We start from the raw sequence: 20774 nt of genomic DNA, 5'->3' as shown, positions 1-20774 counted from the left end.
TGGCTAGTAGTTTCAACATTTTGCCACTACCCTAATTGGCGCTTTGCTGAACTAGATTTGAGCTTCATTTTTTCTCCATAAGAGGCATTTTCATCACTCGCATGTACACAATGCAGTGCCGCCTAAAAACATTAATTATGGCAAAATTGCAACATAGAAAAGTAAGTAACTGCAGAAATATTAAACATTAGTTTATAATTACTTAATAAGCAATTTTCATTTCCATGACGATACATAATTGATTAACAACTTCAGTGTTTTGCTACGGGTGCGCCAGTAATAGTCTACGAGTTACCTTGATACGTCGATAATCAACTACAAGTTTGAGCGTTTTGCCGCTAGGATGAATGGAGCTTTTCGTAGGTGTTCCCTCTGTATGTGTTTGTGCGTGATCGAATGTCGGTTACATATTGTACATATCGTAAGCCTGTGTATGTATTGTAGTTTGTAGTTGTCATGCGAGAGACCAGGAAAAATGGCGGACGAGAATGAGGATCAATGGTTGTACGGGGACTCTACGGATGGAAAAGAGTACACACCGGCATCCATACCGCCAGAGAGTCAAGAAAATGATTCGACACCCGTTGCGACCGAGGAAAAGCCTGAGAATTTGGAAGATCAAAAGACCGAACCTGCTCCTGACCCAGCGTCAGAGGTATGTGTTTTCTAACCTATATGCCAAGTTGTTGTCAGATTCAAATACACTGAATTAAATGGGAAGCGATTATCGTATTGAAAGAACTATGCCACCCTTATACAATTTAGGGACATTATATCTTTTATACAAGAAATGTACTTTTCTCATGGTATTTGACACGCGTTATTTATCAGGTAACATAACCTCCTGTATATGTAAACTAAACAGGTTGAAATTATTTGAGGAATATTTCACTTTTATGAAACGAAGTACAGTTCCAATGTTTTGACAAAAAACGGTTAAATATTAATTTCATTGATTCTGCAGGCAGCTGAAGAAGCAGAACCACAAGAAGAAGAGTCTACTTCTGCTGACAATACACAAAATGATAACAATACAGATGTAACCAAAAATGGTGTCAGAGAACCATCCAGTCAAGAGGATGGTGAGGCAGCCAGTGATTCAGATTCTGACGATGATGTCCATGTCGTCATTGGTGATATCAAATCCACCCCTGCTTATGGTAGCCTTAATATTAAAAGGGGAGGATTGCTGACAAATGCATCTGGAGTACCAGACAAATTAAACAAGCAACCTGGAAAGTTCAGTATAGACGAGTTTGAGACAATAGGAGTCATCAATGGCATGCCTGCTCATGAATTCAATTTAGATCAATTAGAAGATAAGCCTTGGAGACAGCCTGGGGCAGATATTACGGATTATTTTAATTACGGCTTCAACGAGGAAACGTGGAGAGCATACTGTGAGAGACAGAAGAGAATGAGGAGCGAATCAGGTGTAGGTTTAATATTGAACGCGGGAGGAGGTGGTGGAGGAAACGCGGGCAGTATGAGGGTACCTCAAGTGGCAATCACCAACGACAACAGTAAGTACTCAGGTATAATGGGGCCTAAGAGGGCAGGACCACCCCCAGGAAGGAAGATGGCAGGAACGATAGATGTAATTGGTAGCTCGGGTCTGGCCTCGAGAAGAAACCTTGACAAATCTCCGCCCAAAGGAAACGTGATACAAGTCATGACTGCAGATAGGAGAGAGTACTCTAGGAAACCAGGTTTCCCAGACATGAGTGTACCACCTCCAGGAGCTGGTATGCCACCTGCATTCGACATGCCCCCACCTGGGTACCCTGGAGAACCTGCTCCCTTTTACATGCCAGAAACGGACCCCTATTATCAGAGCTACGAGCCTACACAGGATAATCAATGGGGCAATGATCCTGTATGTAGAACTTGACGCCGTGTTGTTTTCAACGCTTAATTTTGTTCTAAGATGGACGTAATACTTACTTTCAATATTCCAGACATGGCAACCCACGAATTTAGCCATTCCAATGACAGAGGGAGAGGATGATAAGGATACCGGTCCTAAAACTATACCTACCATGGTACCACCTACGAATATTCCGCCTTTGATACCACCCAGGGATTCAAGGGATCGCGAAAGAGATCGAGAGAGAGAAAGAGATCGCGATAGAGAACTAGATTCTATGGGAAGGGACAGAGAGCGGGATAAGGACAGGGAACGGGACCGCGAAAGGGAAAAGGATTCCATGATCAGGGAACGAGACAGAGAAAGGGATTCGATGTCACGAGACGAAGAAAGAGATCGTGACAGGTCCCGATCTCAGTATCGTCACAAAGAGCGGTAATAAAGTGGTGCAGCTCTTCTAATTAAAAATTAAGGCGATCGAATCGAATAAATTATTTATCTTTTTCTTTCGCTTATTTTAGGCACCGACATCGATCGCGATCCCGGTCTCGTAGGCATAAATCTCGATCCAGAAGTCCAAGTCGACGTAAGAAGAAATCGCGTCGCTCTGAGAGAGAGCGTTCTAAGGAGGAAAGCGAATAAAATGGAAAGTCTGTAATCTATGAACATCGATGACCCTATTGACGCGTTAAACGTCGATTGTACAATTTTTTGCTAATGTAAAATTGTCCTTTTAAGTTGTAGCCGATACACGGTACACGTCGGTACAATTATCTTTAATTTACCTTTGATCTTTTTGTTTATGTCATATATACAGTTTTTAGCCGACAAAAGAATTATAGAAAACAACAATAAACTTTATCTTTAACAACACCGACAAATAATTTGATTTCCTTAGTGAATTTAAAATCAGGACGGGTCAGCAAAACCACAGCGTGACTTACCATTCAATGCATGGTTTTATATCATAATCATATTACAGGAACGGTACTTTATAACAATTAAAATTAATAGCAGTTGAACATATTGGATCGATGCAGATGTCCGCGCGATCGAACCAAGCATTGATCGATATGCACACACTCGTTCTGATTTCGTTCCTTTTTTTCATAAAATTCAATTTTACCACGATTTCCTGTCATCGAATCGCTGATTTTTCGTTGTCGTTTAAGATCGTATGTAATGGAAAAAATGTTACATTTGTACAACCATCACATACACATATTTGGAATACAGTTAGTTCGATATTAATTTTTAATCAAGTATGCGGAGATGTGTAATCCGAATGTTTCGATCTGTCTAATTAATGAATCGAGATGCTGTACTTATCCGGTACAGCAACCTACGCTCCGATTTTTGTCGATCTTTGCTCGATCCCGATCCCTTGGATTGTTCAATAATTCGTTCAATAATTCCAGTGATTAATGCAATGAAAAAACGTAGATCGACCTACACTGAAACTGTTCGGAACGGATGTTGAAGGAGACAATAAATAAGATCTAAGGTAGATATTTCATTTATGCATAAAAAAGACAAAACACAGGGACACAGAAAGTTTACAGGTATTATCGCTTAAAAATATGAAACATATGCGGTAGCTCTGCTGCAGAAACGACTACCATATACAGGGTGATTCAAGAAGGTATAATTCGACGCTCATCAACTATTGTTTCATTCGGCAATTAAAAAATGTCGAACAAATTGTTTTTTATTGTTGTAGTAGTCTGCATGAGACTTCCCTATCAAGAACCTAAATACCTCCCCAAAAGATAACTATAATTCGAAATAAATCGTGTATGATGAGAAGCAACACCTGTCGCTTTGGATCACCCTGTAGTCTGAGTTAGCATTGAGACTCTAGAATTTCCTGATTTTCGTAAAGAACAATGACTGGCCACGTTGTAATTTCTACCCAAGGATGGCACCCGAATTTCTCCGGCTACTAAATGTTACAAATGAGATCTTAAAAATTCTGCAAATCCTTATTTATAGTCAGTTATTAATTTATTCGACGGAAGGGTTTTACGAAAAATCAAAGTATTTGAAGTCGAAGTATTTTTCCCATTTTTAACTTGGTAATGAAATGTCGATTCTGTTAAGAGATCGAAGCCACAGAATTGAATTGTTGAAAAGGAATGTTAGATTTGGAAGGGTGCCATTTCAGGGTTAAAAATTCGTGGAAAGGTACGCGAGGATTTAAAAGGCACAAGTAACGAAAGAAAAGCAGAAGGATGGTGTGAATGCACGGGAAGCACCAACAGCGGTAAGGAATGAAAAACAGAGAACAAGAAATAGTATCGCAAAGCGAGAATGCGCATGGATCCAAAGAGCGAAAGCTTGCAAAGAGAGAGGAAACGGTGGAGACTTCTATCGTGTATCCGTGTACACTGTAATCGTACTTTCCTCAACTGTTCTCACTGTTGCCTATTATTTGTCGGTGCATGTACGTGTGTTATACTTTCTATTTGAATTTGATGTTTTATTGTAATAAGTTATCACGACATCCTCCTTTTCACATTATATACTCAGATTCAAAAATCCATTTTATTAACGTTCTAGAAAATATGAAATACAATCGACAAAGACGCTAATTAGTATATATAATAATACCGTAACGACGCGTTATCGTTCCTGGGAATAGTTTTACAATACATATATAATTGGCGGAAAAAACGCATCTCACGTGTCGGCGTCGACAGAACGTACAAACGTAGAAGCCGGAGAAACGGAAAACTCTTTGGACCTGGGCAATCTTTGAACTGCCTACCACCACGAGTCGAAAAGAAAACTGTTGCGTGTGCACATTTTTTTTTTCTAAATCTTTTATGTCTTTTGTTTCCATGTTTTCTCGAATATCTTTCTTCCGAATCAGACCGGCAAACGAAAAATGAAAATGATCGCGTGGGCGAGGTGGAAAACGCGATCGCAAAGAAATTAAACGAGAACGTTCCGGAAGTCGCCGGGGGAAACATGAAATCAACAACAATCGTTATTTTCTTTTTAGCTCGACCATTTTTGTCCCCGATTGGCTTCTGCGGGCGCGCGTACTCGTAAAAAGTGTTTCTTCGCTCGCAATTTTTTTGTTTTCCCCCTATCGAAAACGAGAGTTTTCTCGAGGTCTGTGGCTATTTTAAAAAAATCTACGCTCTTTTGTCTGTTTCGAACGGTGGATGGTGCGGGGGGAGCTGGCGGTTGGGTAAAACGACGTTACTTATTATTTATTACAATTGTTTTCCTTTTCTTTCGGGGTGGTGGGTTTTGTTTTCTGCGTAGTGCATCAATTTTATAAACTGTTTTCGATTTTTCCTCTTGTTTTCCGACATGCTCTCTCTCTCGTTACTTTTTGTCCCTTTCCACTTTGTGTTTTTCCTTTTTTTTTAAACGTTCAGCATTCGCTTAAAATGGTACAATGACGTGTGGTTACTTGTTCGTCTCTTCTTTTCTTATTTTTTTTTTGTTAATTATTATTATTATTTGTTTGTCTCTTTAATCTACTCGCACTGTTCTGCCTGCTTGTAAAAAACATCGTCGAAAATGATTCTTCTTCGTGGCTATTTCATCGTTTCTACTACGTTCTATACACTAATATACAAGTTATGCAATTCTTTTAGTTTTAGTTTTTTTCTTTAATCCGTATGCCTGTCCGTCCCACTTATCTAATTTATCCGCTAATATGGAATACATTTTTCTTGCTCTTTTATATCCCTCTGTGATATCTACCGTGTGTCCCAGAAGCATCACCGGCTCGTACATTGCTCGCGCACGCGCACGGACTTGGAAATTTTGTCCGCGACTCGACCTGCATCGTATTTGAATCGAATCAAATCGTGATCATGTATAATCAATCAACCTCTTCGACCGCCGAAAATAAACTAAAAATCAAAACATCTGCGCGTCGAGAGGACGACGACGTTGACGACGACGAAGAAGGAGAAGAGATAGAAGAAAAAGGCAAGAGAACGAGAAGAGAGCCTTCCAAAAAAGTTAAATTAAAAAAAAAGGAAAACACTCACCAAAACGTAAAAAAAAGGAAAAGAAATTAAAAGTAAAAAAAAAAATACAGAGAAGAGAAGTATTAAAGCAACGAGAAAAATCGCTTAAAACTTATCACAAGAATTTCACGCCTCTCCTCCGAACGGTATCGAGTACAACGCAACGTCAAACAATTTACATTACACCTTATTACACTCTTACATATATATTACAACTTACGATTTACCCGACGCGACGCCTTTTCCTTTCTTTTATCGTTCTCCTCCGATAAAACGAGAAAAATCTTCCGTGAGGCGGATCGCGTATCTCGATCCATATTTATAATATGTATATCAAACACGTGTATAGATCATCCGACGAGCGTGCGAGGATGGTAAGAGCCAGTGCGGCGTGACGAACGAGTGTGTACGCATACATATATGACATATATCTGACAAATATATACGATGTGTGTATATATATATGTTCAATTAGCCCTGCGAGTCCGTGGTGGTGTGTATGTGCTATGGCGATGTGCTGAAGGGTTTCAATGTCGGGTTTCGTGTATCTCTGTTGTGTGTGTGTGCTGTTCCATGTAACTCCTCCGCGTGTCTGTGTCTTTCCGTGTCGGCGTATCCGTGTGATCGTGAACGTGGGTGTGTGTATGACGCGGGTGTGGAGAAAAATGACGAGATGATACCTCGCGGTGAGAATAGCGCGCAACTGTACATCAGTCTTAATATCAGGGCGCACCATTCCCGTGGATGTTAACTCTACTTTTCCTGCTCGACACCCCCATCCTTCTTCCAGGTCCTCGTGAACCAAGGGATAGAGGTGCGAGTCCGTTTTTCTTTACGCTTGTCCGTCGTCGTTCGACTAAATTGCTGCTCGTACACACAAATACATATAGCGCCGTGGCAGTTGAAAACCGGTGGATGATGAAGATGAAAATGTGCGATTTGGGGGGATACTTGTTCGTCTGTGTAGCGTTCGCGTGGCTGCAAGGTGCGTCTCGTATGTGTCTTTGCGACTGTGTCATTTGTTTCTTTACACCGTGTATTTCAACACACGGTGATCTCGTGTTTATCTCTGCGTGTGTCTCCTTTCCGTGTGTTACGTGTATGTTTCCTCTCCGTGTATTTGCGTGTGTGTTTTGCGCACGCTCGCACGCTTTTTGCGCGTATGTGTTATGTGTGTGTGTCATGCCTGAATGTCGCGTGCGTACGATCGAGTGTGTGCTACAAGTGGGAGGTCGCAGATCCTTCATATATATATAATACAATTAGCATGTAGTATTAAAATCATATACAATTGTTACAATATTTAAATAGTACTTATTACATATATATCATATACCGACAGGTTTCAAAGTGTTTTTTTTTTCTTTTAGGTATACATATACAGATATATATATATATTTATATGTATATATATGTATAATCAATTATTTATAGGGTTTCTTAAATGTTTTTCTCTTTCGAAACCTTCTCCACCGCCTTCTTTTTCTTCGTAGGTGTCCATCTTTCTGTAAGTTCTCCCGAAATCTTTCAAACCGCGTGACAAAGCTCTTCGGGCGCGGATGAAAGGGAACGAAAGAGAAAGAGCGTTAGAGAGATGACGATCGTATCTAAAGTACAAACATCGAAGGTTGAAAAGGGAGCGCATAAGGGATATTATACCTAACGCAACGTGTAGGAACGCTGTCGGATTAAAATTTGCACAATGTGTCGCTTCTCTTTTCCATTTATGACGGTGTGTTTAACGCAGAATCAAGTGCCTAGTGTTCTGTTCGTCGAGAAAGCAGAAATTTTGATCTTTGCTTGCTTGAATGAGACAATCGATTTCGATCGATTGGTTGCTGGAATTTTACGGAATTGGATCGGGGTGTGTGAGTACGTGTGAGTGTCGGGAGGGTGGGTAGGGGGTTGGGGGACTGGGAGGAGGAGGCACCGTGATCGAAGATGAGTTACAGTACAGTGATTTCGACGATAAAAGAAAAGCGAAGTGAAACTATGAATTTGTTCTCGAACGATTCGTTCTATGTACAGAGAGAAGTCGGTACGACACGGCGGTGTCCCTCGATCATTTGCACAACGCCCGCAAGATCCATCGATCCAGAGGTGTTCGGTTTGTTACTTTTACTCTGTTTCTCATATCGGTCGAGAGATCTCGCGCGTTGGTGCACGCGCATATTACCCATTGCGTATTGCGTTACAAATCTCGCGATTCGAATCCATGTGTGTCCAGCAAAAATAATTTCGTTTGAGCTCAGCGACGAATCATACAATCTCGCAGACGGAAATTTACAAATAAAACGACCGTATATACCAAACCGTGTGTACAGGAAATACTGTGAATGTCTCGCTCACTTTTACATATTTTACAAAGAGTACAACACGTTCCAGGTAACAGGATTCATTGCACGCAAGAACGATTCGCTGGACGACGAATAGTTTGTTCTCGATTATTTCTGTTTTGTTCTCGTCGCATAGAGACGCGGTTCGGGGATCGCCAGATCCGTAATGCAACAGCGAATAAGATATCAATAAAACGAAGAAACCTAAGATCTACGCGTGTACAATTTTTTTACCTCGCCTACGTATTTCGTGCCAACCGATTGTTGAAGAAAAGGATTAAAAGACCGTCTTTTGTGTGTAATCCCAACTTTCTGATTTTATTTTTCATCTTGGTTTGTGTGCACGTGCGTTTCTGTGTGTGCACGTGCGTGTCTGTGTGTGCACGTGTGTGTCTGCGTGTATCTGTCTGCTGCTATATACGTAACCGTGGCTATTTGCACGTGTGTGCATTGTGTATGTTTGTGTACGTCTCTCTGCGTTCTTTTTTTGTTTTTATACACGGTGCACTGGCACCTCGACGAAGTCGTGCAACCAATAATATTTTTCTTTCTCGCGCGCTATATAAAAAATTTACACTATTTATAATCAAAAAGTCGAGTTCAAGAAATTGTTGTTTTTTCCTTTCGTTTGTTTCCTCCTTCTCGTTTCTCAGAATTTTCTTAAGTAGATATATGTATATGTATATATATATAAATATATATATATATAACACGACAGCAATTAGGTGGTCAGCCTATTCGCTAACGTTTTGTTTTTAACAAACGAAAAGAAGGAGATTTCGAACTGAAGGTTACCTCTTATCATTTTGTCGCTTTTCTTTCACTAGGAGGAACGAAAACGGCGTGAGGACAGAGGGGAGGTTGGTTATGCCGAAACGAAAGATGAAGATGTGTTTGGGAGGTGTGTGTGTGTGTGGGTGTGTAGGTGTGAGTATTTGTGTGTGAACCACGTATTTATATGTATCGTATTTATAAAGCGTTATATATGCGAGCCTGCCTTACGCGTGTCTTTATATATATATGTATGTATATATATATATATATATATGTATATATACATACATATGTATATATATATGTATATATTTATATTCATATTTATATAGAAGTGTGTATCTAGCAATCATTAGTAAATAGCAATTAATAATCAATGAAGGGAAGGTCGTTAATCAAACAATATATGTAATAATAATTAGGAAAATTAATAATAATTATTATAATAATCGTATTAATCGTAATAATAATAATATAATAATAATAATTAATAATAATAATTAATAATTATAATAATAAAAAGTATAGTAGTACTCAAATAATCTTAGCTGATAAGACATGAGATTTTGCGTTCGAGTTTCGCTTCTGCTATGACTTTCGGTATTCATTTAATTCTGTTTATTCTTCCGTTGTTCTGCGGGATTTTCCTACTTTGACAGGGGGGCGGGGGGATGATGAATTATTAACATCGATGCTTCTATTACAAAAAATGAGAGACGTTCGTTTCCCGACGTTCTTTTTCATTTACAAATGATGAGAGCGCGATATACAACGGACGAAGGAACTATCGTCATTCCTTATCTTTAAATATTAGTAACGCATTTAACGTCGTCCCGTGCGAACGACCAAAAAGGCTAATATCCTGTCGACCGAGGGTGTCAAAGAAAAAAAAATGATGGCGGTTGGAATGTCTCTGTCTGTATACAATTGAAAGTTGAGCGTGTTTTCCGTGATTCGTAATATATGTACTATATAGTTTTCCTACTTTCTGGGATTTTCTGTTTTTGTTTAATTTCTGTGGCTCCAAAAACGAGCAGCCTCCTCTCAGCGATTTCCGAAAGGATCGACAAAGGGACATGGTGGTATAGGATTAACCACGAAATTCATATTTCAAATTTCTCCTTCTCCACGAGCACCAGCTACAAATCGACCAGAACGGATTCGATTCGATCCAATTTAATTCGATTCGCAGAGGGAGAGAGAGAGAGAGAGAGAGAGAGAGAGAGAGAGAGAGAGAGAGAGAGAGAGAGAGAGAGAACGACGGAGTGGATCGAGCAACGAAAAAAAGAAAAAAGAGAAACGAACTCGAAAGAAAGATATAATTCGATCGCTTGATAATCTTCGGCTTGTTGGCTTGTGCCCGTTTTGTCCGTGAATCGCGTCGAACCAGCCGTAGTAAGTAATCTCCGCGCAAAGAAGAAAGAGAAAGAGAGAAGGGTACCTAAGAATTTGTCAATTTCGTTAATAAATCGTTATTTACAATATCTTACAAAGAAAGCGGCTACGTTTCTTCCTCTTCTTTTCTTTTTCACTTTGAAACATCATTCTACGCACACACGTCTTTTCCCTTGTCATCATTACTTAGTTTTTAATTCGTTTTTTGTACAAAATCGCGACGGGCCCTCGAGTTTGATTGCCGATTATCCGTCCCCTTTGCTTCCTTTTCTTTTCTCGGTTCCTCAGTTTCCCTTTTCGTCGTTCTCGGCCTCTATACCCGACCTCCTTTTTTAGAATTCTACATTATTTATCGTCTACCACACACGTTCTTCATCGAAATTATTATACATTGTACACAGCTTTAAGATTACAAACTCTCGATCGCCGTCGTTGCTGTATGTCGTCGTCACCGACGACAGCTTTCTCTGTATAGAAAACCGGGACAGTGGGGTCATGGGGGTCGGGATGCGCGCAGCGTGCCGAAAAGGATTTGTTTATCGCGTACGAACGTACAATTTAAAAAACCAGGTGAGATCTCCCGCTGCTTTTGTACAGTCGAGGTGGACACCGCACCCTCGATCGAAGAATAATTATATATACATACGTATGATACTGGTGAAGCGATTTAGATGAATTTCTGATGGTGTGTGCCTCGAAGCTGCGCTCAGAAACTCGAGAAGAGATACCTGTCCGCGATGCGATCATTCTCCCTATAGCCTTGGCGTTTCTCTCCTGGAGAAGGAGGCACTAGCTGAGCCGATAAAATTACAAAGACGAACTATCCTTTCACCGATATTGTTAAAATGATTTGACGAACCTCGATAAATAGCCGTAAAAGTCTTTGAGACTGCAAGCAATTTTATGGAATAACTGATTTGATAAAATTCAAAATGGTTGTAAGATCAGTGATTAGCTGGAATTTTATGGTTATTGTTACAAATCATGCAAGCAAGATGAGAGAAAGGCGGTCAACGAAGTTTAAGATCGAGGAAAAACATGAGAACGTATGGGAAAACTCTGGTTCGCAGTCGAATGCTATTGAAAACAGCTGAGAGGCGCTCTTTCCAACCGTCTTGATGGGTGTGATCGGTGTAAAATATACAAATCGAAATGCTTCGGTATTTACACACGCGTCTCTAACGTGTTCTGAACGTTTTCTGAAACGGGTGTGCGCGAGTGTGTCTCATGTGTATGTGTGTATACATATGCGTATGATTGCGCGTATGGAAGGGGGTGATGCTGCGCGAAACGAGATATAGATACACACGCGCTGGGAACATGAATTTCCTGACGCTTTTTTTCTCGTGCGTTTGTTTCCTTTGCTTTTTCCTTTCGAGAACGCGTTTATATCGTTTTTATACAATGTACAATGTGTCTCGGTTACGTTCAATGATCACCGCGAGTTGCGGCGGCTGCGGTTTGCTTGATTTTTTATTTAGAAATTCAGGGAGGACAGGGGTCGTGGGGTGTGCAGGGAGAGTCGAATGAATCCGAATGATAAACGATTTCTTTCCTCTAGAGCGTCTCCTTTGTCAAAAATGTCTATATCTTACAACTGGAACGATGTGTATTGAATGAGAGGTTGGGGAACTGGATAGAGGGGTTGGTGTGTCAGGGTGGGTGGGATTGATGGGAGTTGGTCCAGATCATTTCTAATTGCGGCAGGTGAAAGGGAAATGTATAACGTATGTTGATCGAGGGTCAGCAGCATTAGAACGTAAATCATATTTAAATTTAATATAATTAGTAATTATTATAATACACGATATTCACAAAGTCCGTTAAAAAGGAGAGAATTCCCGTGAAAAATAAAATTATTCATTGAATTTACGGTTCCTCACGATAGGGTTTGTCACGTCGTACCTATACACATTTGTTATTTATTTATATCACAATTTACAAAATTGGAGGATCATTGGGGAATTGAGGAAGTGGGATTTTGCGGGGGGTACGGGATTAGGATACAGGATACAGGGACTGGGATGCAAAGGGATGGGATGAAATGGGACACAAGACACGAGAAGGGAATAGGAAAAAGGTTGTGGGGGATGTAAAAAGGATCGTTTTAAGAGAGTAGAAAAAAATGCTCCGCGCTCAAAGGCGACGAACGTAAAACGAACAAAGGAGAACCGTGCTGACGACTTGATGTCTCTCCTCATTATTATTACTATTATTTTGTCAACTGTCATTTCCTATCATTTCCTTTTCTTTCCTTTCCTAATCCTTTCTTTAACTTCGTCCTTTCTACTGGAGTCTATCATCGAGAAGAAACAACACGTATTATTTATTTAGATTTTATACTGATCCATTTCTTTTTCCAAAGTGTTCCTTTCTAAATCGAGAATAACGAAATCGATTATCTTTTTGCTTTCCGTTTCTGTTGCGTCCTATATCATCTATGTACGTATATATCTTTTCTTTCGCATTTTCTCGTTTTTATTCCACGAACAATCTGAAGCAATCAAAGGGGGGATTAGGGGGTTTAAAGGGGGGGCAGATCAGCGGTCTGGTCTGAGTTACTCAGCTTCATTCCCATGTCAAACGCTATGCTAGATTTTAATCAACGCATCTGTAGCTCCTAACCATCTATCGAATCTGAACCGATACCGATTCGTTGGTCGGACGACGCGTGTACCGGACACACTCGAGGATAATACTACGTTCAGCGTGCAAAGGCGGTACGGTTTCACCGGTACACACGCTAGCGACCAAGACGTCTCGTGCATGCGTATATTTTACGGTCATCGCACTCACGTTACAACTCGATATAAATGCATGCAGCTCTAAGATCTATCCTAGCTGTCTAAACACAATTTTTTCCACCTCTTCTTCGAACCTTTTGTCGTTCAAAAAAAAGAGTTCGCGCGCGGTCTCTCGCGCACGCTCTTTTCGTCTTGCTGTTCTCTTTACTCTTTTTCGCGGTTTTTCTACGTTATATTTTTTTGTTTGCCGGCTTGCTTTTGCTAGCTTGCTTAACTTTGCATGATGTCGGTTAAGTTGTTTGCCAGAGGTCAGAGCTCTGTACGCTCCCTCGACAGAGTGCTGAGTTTTCAATAAGGGTCGATAATTAAATTTTACGTGTTAGTCGAAGAGCGATTCCAACGCAATAAACAAGGGGGGTGGGGTGGGATAATTAAAAAGTAGTATTTCAACTCTTGTTCCTAATAAAAAAATTCGTCGGAACGTGTTTTTTGTTCGTGCTGTGTGTTTTCTTGTTTTATCATCTTTTCCTTTTGCGAAGTTTACGTGTGTGAAACTGATCGATTAAAAAACGAGCGGTGACAAGACATTCAGTCATCTCAGCACTGCAGTTTCTTGTTCGCGATTCCAAGCTCTCGTTGCTTGTCCAGCCGTCTCGAAGAAACTCGGTTCTCAAGGATACACGTTAGTTCTCGGTGCAAACAGTCGGGGCACGCGCGCTTCTTCTCGGCGCTGCCCGCGACTCGCTACGAATATAACTCGGCAGCACGTTAGATTACTAATAGAAAAAATGCACTGCACCTCTAACGTTATTCTACAAAAATTGATCATTCTTCGGAATACGTGTACACGACTCTCCTTCAAGTATCCGTAAGTTGAAGTCACGCCGCGTTCGCCGTTTCACCCTCCTCTCTTGTTTAAACTCTGTACAAATATCGCATGTCTCTTTCTTACTTTCTGTCAAGTGTTTCTCTGGTTTCACGTAGTATTCTTTTGGTTTGCAAAAATAAGAAAAATCGTCTCGGTAATTCTTCCCTTTTCCACAGTCGTCATCGTAGTTTCCAGTCGGGATTTACAAGTTCTGGGAGAGAAGGGCGAACAAGGACGAGAGCGGCGCGGCCACTACGGAGAACCTCTTATCCTCGGTTTTCCTCGTCCATTATAAATAAAATGGCGATATAAGATACGTTGCAATAAATATTTACGTAGGTCTCTCTCGGTACGCGCGTGATCCTAAGACGTACGACGGTACCCCGAGCGGATGTTGCCCTCAGAGACCGTACGCTTTTACAGGACCTGCGTTGGCTGCTGAGCTGGCGTCGAGACTGGGCCAGCAGCAGAAGCGGGCGGTCCGATGGGACCCAGATCACCCCCGCCACTTGAAGCACCGGCGGGCGTCGCAACCCCCATCGCGGACGCCGTTTTCATGAAGAACTTCTCCAGTTTCACGATTATGTGCTTCCCATAGGTGTACTTGCGCAAGCTGCCTAGATGCGGACGGATCTTGTGCATTAGCACCTTGCGCTGTGCGGGCTCCGCCACGTCGATCATCTTCTGCACCACGTAGTTGGCGTACTGGTCCTTCATCATTACGTTCAATGCGCTATTTCGAAACGGATTGCAGAAATTAGTTATCGGATTTTTTCGTGCATTGTATATCAATTAAAATGTGGATATTTTTGTGCGAAACTATCATTTCACTTTAATTTTTGGGAGATAAAAGTAGAACGAACCAAGAATCCGTCGTTGTTTAGTCAAAAACGTCAACTTACTTGTCGTTGAAGCCGCACACTTCTTCGATCAGCACGCAACGCTCTTGTCTTGTGGCATGAGTCACGCACTTTTCAACAACGTTGCTCGCGAATTTGTGTTGCGACAGAGTAAGTACTTTACCCCTTACGCTGCTGATCAACTGCGCCTTATCCTCTGGTTTTCCGTGTTCTTCGAATCAGATGGGTTGATTAGTTAACTTTCTTACGTGCAAAGACTGCTCCGTCAAAACTTGAGCAACTCGAATAACTTTCTTACTGTTCCATGGTTTAAAGTAAACGAGATATTTAAGGTGCTCAAGTTTAAGTAATGAAAATTCCACTTACCGAGTACATGCTGGATTACGTAATTACCATACTGATCTTGAATAAGCTGATCAGTGGCAGCGTGGAGTTCTTGAAGGATACCCTGAGTTTGTTCAGGAGTGCAATGCTCTAGTATACGTTGGATGACTCTGCACCCGTACGGATGAGTGCTCAATGAGTAGACCTGACCGGCGAACGCTCCGATCACGAACTGCAGAGCACGAGGCTCGACGCACTCAATACACTTCTGCACCACGTGATTTCCATTTTGATCTTTGACGCACTTCAATACATGGCCGTCGAGCTCCCGGACTATCTCCTGCTGCTGTTCGGGTCCGATCGATTCCAGAGCCTTCTGAATCACCCTACAGCCGTACATCTGCAGTGCCAAGGGCAGCACGTGTCCTCGAACCTAAACGGAACAAAGGCAATGTTACAATGTAACTGAAGTTTCTAGAGCTCGACGAAATACTCCAATTAAACGGATCAGTATCAAAAGGTTCTCGATCACTGCGTCCAATCAGTTGACACGCAAATGTAATCATCATTAGATATATCGCGACAGGATAAAAGAACGGGAGCTTGGTAAAATTACCTTTTGAGCGAGAGTGGATTTCTGTTCCGGTGTGCCGAACTCGAAGAATTTCTGAATAACGTAATTCCCAAAAACGTCTGTCATCAGTGAGTAAGCGGAGGTGAGAATTTCTTGGAATACGAGCTGCTTTTCGCTGGCCGAGGCTCGCTCCAATTTCTGCTGAATGAAACGGGAGCCGTGCTGATCTTGACTGAACTCGACTATGTGATTCGCCAGGTCGCGTAGCTGGAGGCTCGGGAACCTGAAACGCGAAAAAAGGACATTGATAAGCTTGGTGCAACACGAAACTGTCGTCAGAGATGGCGAGACTGGATAGAATCGTACCGGTTATTTCTGAAGTCTTCAAGCAAGCGTGATCGTCCTCCGGCGTTTTTGTCTCCGATGCTGGTGGTGCCTCCGCGGCCGGGTTTGCCTACCAAGTTAGGGAAAAGGGAGCTGCTGGAGCCGAAAACTCCATTAGCTGTTAAAGCTGGAACTGCGCTGGCACGGAACTTCGCCTCGGCCCCGGGAGCGGCGGACACTCGGCTAGCTCCGCCAACCAGTCCACCCAAAGATCCTCCCAAAGTTGGTGGTGGTGTTAAGGATAATCCTAATGGGCTTGGCGACGCCGTTACCGTGCCTAGAAACGGGATAAACGTTCCAGCGTCGAGCGGAAAATGGAAATCGGTGTGTAACCATGCTTCGTAGAAGTTATGTTTCCTCTACTTTGAAAAATCAAATAACGATCGTTACCTAGCGCTCCGTAACTCTGCGGCCATTTTGTACGGGAGTACTCCAAGCTTGGACTGAAGGCGGACGTGTTCCTATCGAAGGAGTCTCTTCGCGCGGTTGAAGAAGCGCCGAGACCCAGACCTGCAGACAAAGGTAAACACTCTGGAGACTCTAGTCGATCGACGCTCTCTCTTTGATCTGGTTCCCGCTTCCCGGTTCCGATTCAGGGGACCACGTCTGCCTTAAAGACTTCGACGTTCTCGGTACCTTCACGATTTCTGAGCCCTCGCGTAATCGGGGAGCATATCGGAAGATTACGTTTCTGGTGTACTTTACAAGGATGGCTACCGTTCGGAAAGAGAGGTCTACATTCGTTTCTTTACAAAGGATTTGGGAAGATGACTCGCATACGGATAGAGGAGAGGATGTCGTAGGGAGAGGACGATCTGAACGTGGCGATAGAACGACGAAAGGCAAACGATCTCGCAAGAAAGGCATGCAAACAAAACGTGTATCAGCGCGGGTTATGTACAGAATAGAGTTTGAGGTGGTCATCGAACGCCTGCAAAACCGGACGATGATCGCGCTTTCGCGTTTCGCCAGGGTTGGCTTAGTCTCAGTACCTGTGCTCTGCAGCTGAGCAGGAGAGCCCAGTGCTCCTAAAGGTGAGCCGCCGTATCCCAGTGCCGCTAATCCAGCGGCCAGTCCTGATCCCTGCTGCTGCGCCTGTTGTACCGCGACCGCTTGAGCTTGTGCAACCACCGCTGCTGCACTGCACGCTGCCAGACCTGCACCGAAACCCCGCAACCCACACACGCTCTTAGTTATCAATTAATCTGCCGTGCCTTACCGACCTCACACCGTCTAGTAAGCCTAGCGGCTGTTCCGCAACATACACACATATTCAAAGCTTGCACACATTTCCGGTCTATTGACACCGATACTGGCCACGATCTCATTATTTTTTTAAGTCTCTTTTTCCTTCTCTCTCATTTTCTCACTCAGTCTCACCTCCTAGCACATGTTTAGTCAAGAGGTTAATTACGAGGCGTGTATACACGTATGTACAGACAACAGGGACAAACAGTAACTGGCAACGTTAATCGTGTATCATCCTCGGATCTCCTCGATGCACCGTCTCGATATCACAGTGCGCCACCATGCATGTATGTACATAATATGTATACAGGGACGGAGAGGTCTCGATTAGCCTGCTAACCGGGCGAGAACGCGTTAACACTCCGTTTTCCTATTTATCCGACAAATTATTCCTGGACTACGTCGCGTCGTAAAGTTCTATTAACAAGAGAAAGAGAAAACATTGGTGCACCGTTCGCCGGACCGCACGACGGATTGATTTCGCCTGTCTTTACGGCTAAATATACACGGCACGCCGGCCGAAAACGTGAAATCATTCCGTGAATTGACGGAAATAGAGGTATGCTCGTAAAGACAGCTAACTTAAGCGCCCGCGAACTCAACAGCCTCGGTCGGCAGCCTCCGAAAATACTAGGTTTCGCGAGCGCTAGCATTTGTCACGCGACGACAGAGCTTTACGGAAAATCGGTAAACGATTCCTTCATGGACCAGTTAGCAGGTTGACGGTGATACGCCCTCGAAATCTCGTTGCTTGCCTCGGTTTGTGGGCGAGCTCGCGAGGAAAAGACACGTCGTCAGAGACAGAACAACAGGTATATATCTACAACGCTCCTGGATCCTGTTCAATAATCGAGGACCTGAAGATCGAACATCTTACCCAAGCATTCTCCGGGTGTGGCGTTGCTGTGGGACGTTGGAGTTGGTTGAGAATATAGACTCGGTGGTGGTGGGGCCGGTGGTCCCGGTGGTGGTTGCGACGGGGCCCTGTTCACTAGAACCGGCGCAGGGCTCACCAGTCTCATGGGGGTGGCTGCTGAGCTCAGTCCGCGAACGCCGCCCATCACGATGGACCCGTTCTGATCGTAGAACGCCGGTATCACTTGGTATTGGCCCTGGACCTGTAACAACCAACAATCTTCAGCCAATCCTAATCGCTAAGTAAGCGAGTTAATTTGTTCAAGGTGTAACACTTCAACAATGGACAAACCCCAATCGATGGCCGGCAACTCGAAGTTGTGCTGATGGGGTGTATTCGTCGACATGTGCTTAGGAAGGTAAGATTCTTTAAGCCTTCGCGGACGGGCATTTTTATAATATTAAGAATATTTCGTTCAGTGAACTATAGAAAGATTTTCATGACACGAAAAATAAACAATATATTTTTGTCTTTTGTTATGGAAATTATTAAATTATATGTTTACACCTTGTGGAATAAGATATATGTATGTATAGTTCTGATATCGTCAACATGTCAACAATCGTCCTCAAAGGGTTAAATATGACAGATAATTTAAGCTATCTCAACACACTATCTGGGGGCCATAGACTGAGCTTTATATTCAACCCTAGCGAGAACAAACCACTGAAATTTGAAAAATATCCCCCTTCTAAAAAATATTTAATATTTTGAATATACAACAAAATTTATAAAAGTAAATTTTTTAAAGGTATTAAACATTCTCCCGGCGTAAACATGTTACATACTAAGGATAGACTCCTTGAAGTATCCTACTAGGTCGAGGAATACATATTTTTAACATTCGAATAGCAAGATCCGAATCCATTTGAATCGAGATTATAAATAAGGTTATGTCAGCGTCTAGTTTCGGCCAACTAATTTTGACTTTTCACATGTCTCAATATGGTTCGTGAAACAATTAACGTGTCTAGAAGTAGTGCATTAAAAACTACGTTAAAAAAATTGACAAATAAAATTAAAAACAATCCAGAAACTGTACCGAAACAAAGTTTCTTGAAAATAGTCCGCTGTTCGAACGTAATATTTAGAATAATTTCTAACACGAAGAAACAGGAGGAGATAACTGGCTGGCAGAATGAAACAAGTGCTGAAAGAAGCGTTCGGCTGTAGCCGAAGTTCGAGTCAGTATCGAAGCTAGGCATTTCCACAAGAAGCCCGGTGACATTAACGGTCCGTTAAATTGCTCGCGGTTTATATTTAATCGTTGGCTGAGGACCTTCGAGAACGGCGCGAAAAAGAGAGGCAGAGAGGTGTATCGGCGGCTAGAGGCAGCGGAGATCACCGACAATAGGATTTATTTCTAAACACGTGCGCGCGACCCGTATGGTCGAGAGACGGTAGAGAGAAACAGACTAATTAGTCGCTTACAGTCTGCGCCAAATTATTTGCGGTGTCTTGAGCGGCAGCCGCCGCAGCTGCGGCCGAGGATGGTGTCAGCGGCCTCCTAGGTGGCGGGGGCGCGGCCGCCTGCGGGGGTGCTTGCGGCAGCAACCCAGCGGGGTAGACCCACGGGGCGACCCCATAATACTGTGGCACCACCGGCGGAGGTGCTCCTGCGATTAGCGCACCCACGTACGGTTCTTGGCCGCTGATCACGGTGTACGGCGCGGTGGGGAAGTTCTGCTGTTGCTGTTGTTGTTGCTGCTGCTGCGCCTGGGACGCGGCCAGGTATTGTTGCTGCTGCTGTTGCTGTTGCTGCTGCAGCAACTGGAGCTGCTGCGGCGTCGCACCTTGCGGCTGGCTTCGGAACAATTGCTGCAACAAAATTCAAACATGTTATCGCTTGTTGGTGTTTCGCTACCAAATAATGGAACGCGTTCGCTTTTAACGATGCTCGCGGTTCAGGCCACGCACAAAATGGTACGGTATTTTTAACACGTTCGTCACCACGTCACCTACCTCAGGGTGACGGGTGTCAGGCTTCAACAGGGGTTCCGCCGCGTTACCCGTAAGTGGCTGATGCTCTTTTTCGTCTAGTCAGATAGGACTTTACAGGTGATTTATAAAAATTTCATTCGTAACAGAAATATTTAGTGAAATTAGCATATGGTATTTATAATTTATCGTTCACAATTTATGAACTTTTGGGCAACCAACTGCACCTTATTTATATATTACGCTCCAATTACCGAAATGGCTAGATTTCCGGCTGGATTTAAGCTGTGTGACAAAAGTGTTAAGAACCCGACAAATTGCACCGGATCGTATAAATAGCTCTCTGAACGTTTGATTACCCGCTTCTCGCGTGGAAAGCAACGAATATCGAGGAATCCGAGGCGCAGTTTGAACATGTCGGCTCGCTAATTTTCCGCTTCTCGGATCGAAGAAACGTAATGGGGGGGAACTCAGCATGTCCCGGGGTCAGAGAATCGATCTCCGGATTCCACAGCCGTTATCAGGCGAATCTACAGGACTGTAGGACTCGGGCG

The 20774-nt window shown here is 42.9% G+C and overlaps 2 protein-coding genes across 6 annotated transcripts in view; one reads left to right on the top strand and one right to left on the bottom strand.

Annotated features, from left to right (window-relative positions):
• The first annotated feature begins 78 nt into the window (after window positions 1–78).
• Fip1 (Factor interacting with poly(A) polymerase 1) lies at window positions 79–2740 on the top strand. Of its 3 annotated transcripts, none has more exons than XM_078184226.1 (6): window positions 79–161; window positions 256–359; window positions 445–655; window positions 965–1876; window positions 1959–2302; window positions 2389–2740. In XM_078184226.1, the coding sequence occupies exons 3-6, from the start codon at window positions 476–478 to the stop codon at window positions 2507–2509; spliced, it is 1557 nt and encodes a 518-aa protein (XP_078040352.1). In that variant the 5' UTR covers window positions 79–161; window positions 256–359; window positions 445–475; the 3' UTR covers window positions 2510–2740. The 3 variants fall into 3 exon arrangements, with proteins under 3 accessions (XP_078040352.1, XP_078040350.1, XP_078040351.1); XM_078184224.1 differs by having other exon boundaries at window positions 256–374; window positions 452–655; XM_078184225.1 differs by having other exon boundaries at window positions 256–374.
• Window positions 2741–3367: 627 nt separating this feature from the next.
• Pum (pumilio) overlaps window positions 3368–20774 on the bottom strand; it is a 170760-nt gene continuing 153353 nt past the window's right edge. For 2 of the 3 annotated variants that reach the window (XM_078183899.1, XM_078183901.1), the window contains 9 exons: window positions 19714–20100; window positions 18244–18484; window positions 17111–17275; window positions 16509–16628; window positions 16101–16395; window positions 15777–16017; window positions 15203–15593; window positions 14879–15047; window positions 3368–14709 (listed from right to left, as the gene is read on the bottom strand). In XM_078183899.1, the coding sequence (XP_078040025.1) occupies window positions 14394–14709; window positions 14879–15047; window positions 15203–15593; window positions 15777–16017; window positions 16101–16395; window positions 16509–16628; window positions 17111–17275; window positions 18244–18484; window positions 19714–20100 (2325 nt within the window). In that variant the 3' untranslated portion in view covers window positions 3368–14393. The remainder of the gene's footprint in view (window positions 14710–14878; window positions 15048–15202; window positions 15594–15776; window positions 16018–16100; window positions 16396–16508; window positions 16629–17110; window positions 17276–18243; window positions 18485–19713; window positions 20101–20774) is intronic. The other variant, XM_078183900.1, reaches the window with a different exon arrangement.

The sequence above is a fragment of the Augochlora pura genome, chromosome 6 (assembly GCF_028453695.1).
Source record: "Augochlora pura isolate Apur16 chromosome 6, APUR_v2.2.1, whole genome shotgun sequence".
NCBI lineage: Eukaryota > Metazoa > Arthropoda > Insecta > Hymenoptera > Halictidae > Augochlora > Augochlora pura.
The sequence above is the reverse complement of the archived record's forward strand: the minus strand, read 5'-3'. Positions and strand labels throughout refer to the sequence as shown.

What these genes read in the sequence shown, in the direction of transcription:
- Fip1 (XM_078184224.1), top strand. Translation starts at nt 348, where the DNA reads ATGGAGCTTTTCGTAGGTGTTCCCTCT. An exon ending in TTTTCGTAGGTGTTCCCTCT is followed by an intron (nt 375 to 451) that starts GTATGTGTTTGT and finishes TGTAGTTTGTAG; the next exon opens with TTGTCATGCGAGAGACCAGG. An exon ending in CAGTATCGTCACAAAGAGCG is followed by an intron (nt 2,303 to 2,388) that starts GTAATAAAGTGG and finishes CGCTTATTTTAG; the next exon opens with GCACCGACATCGATCGCGAT.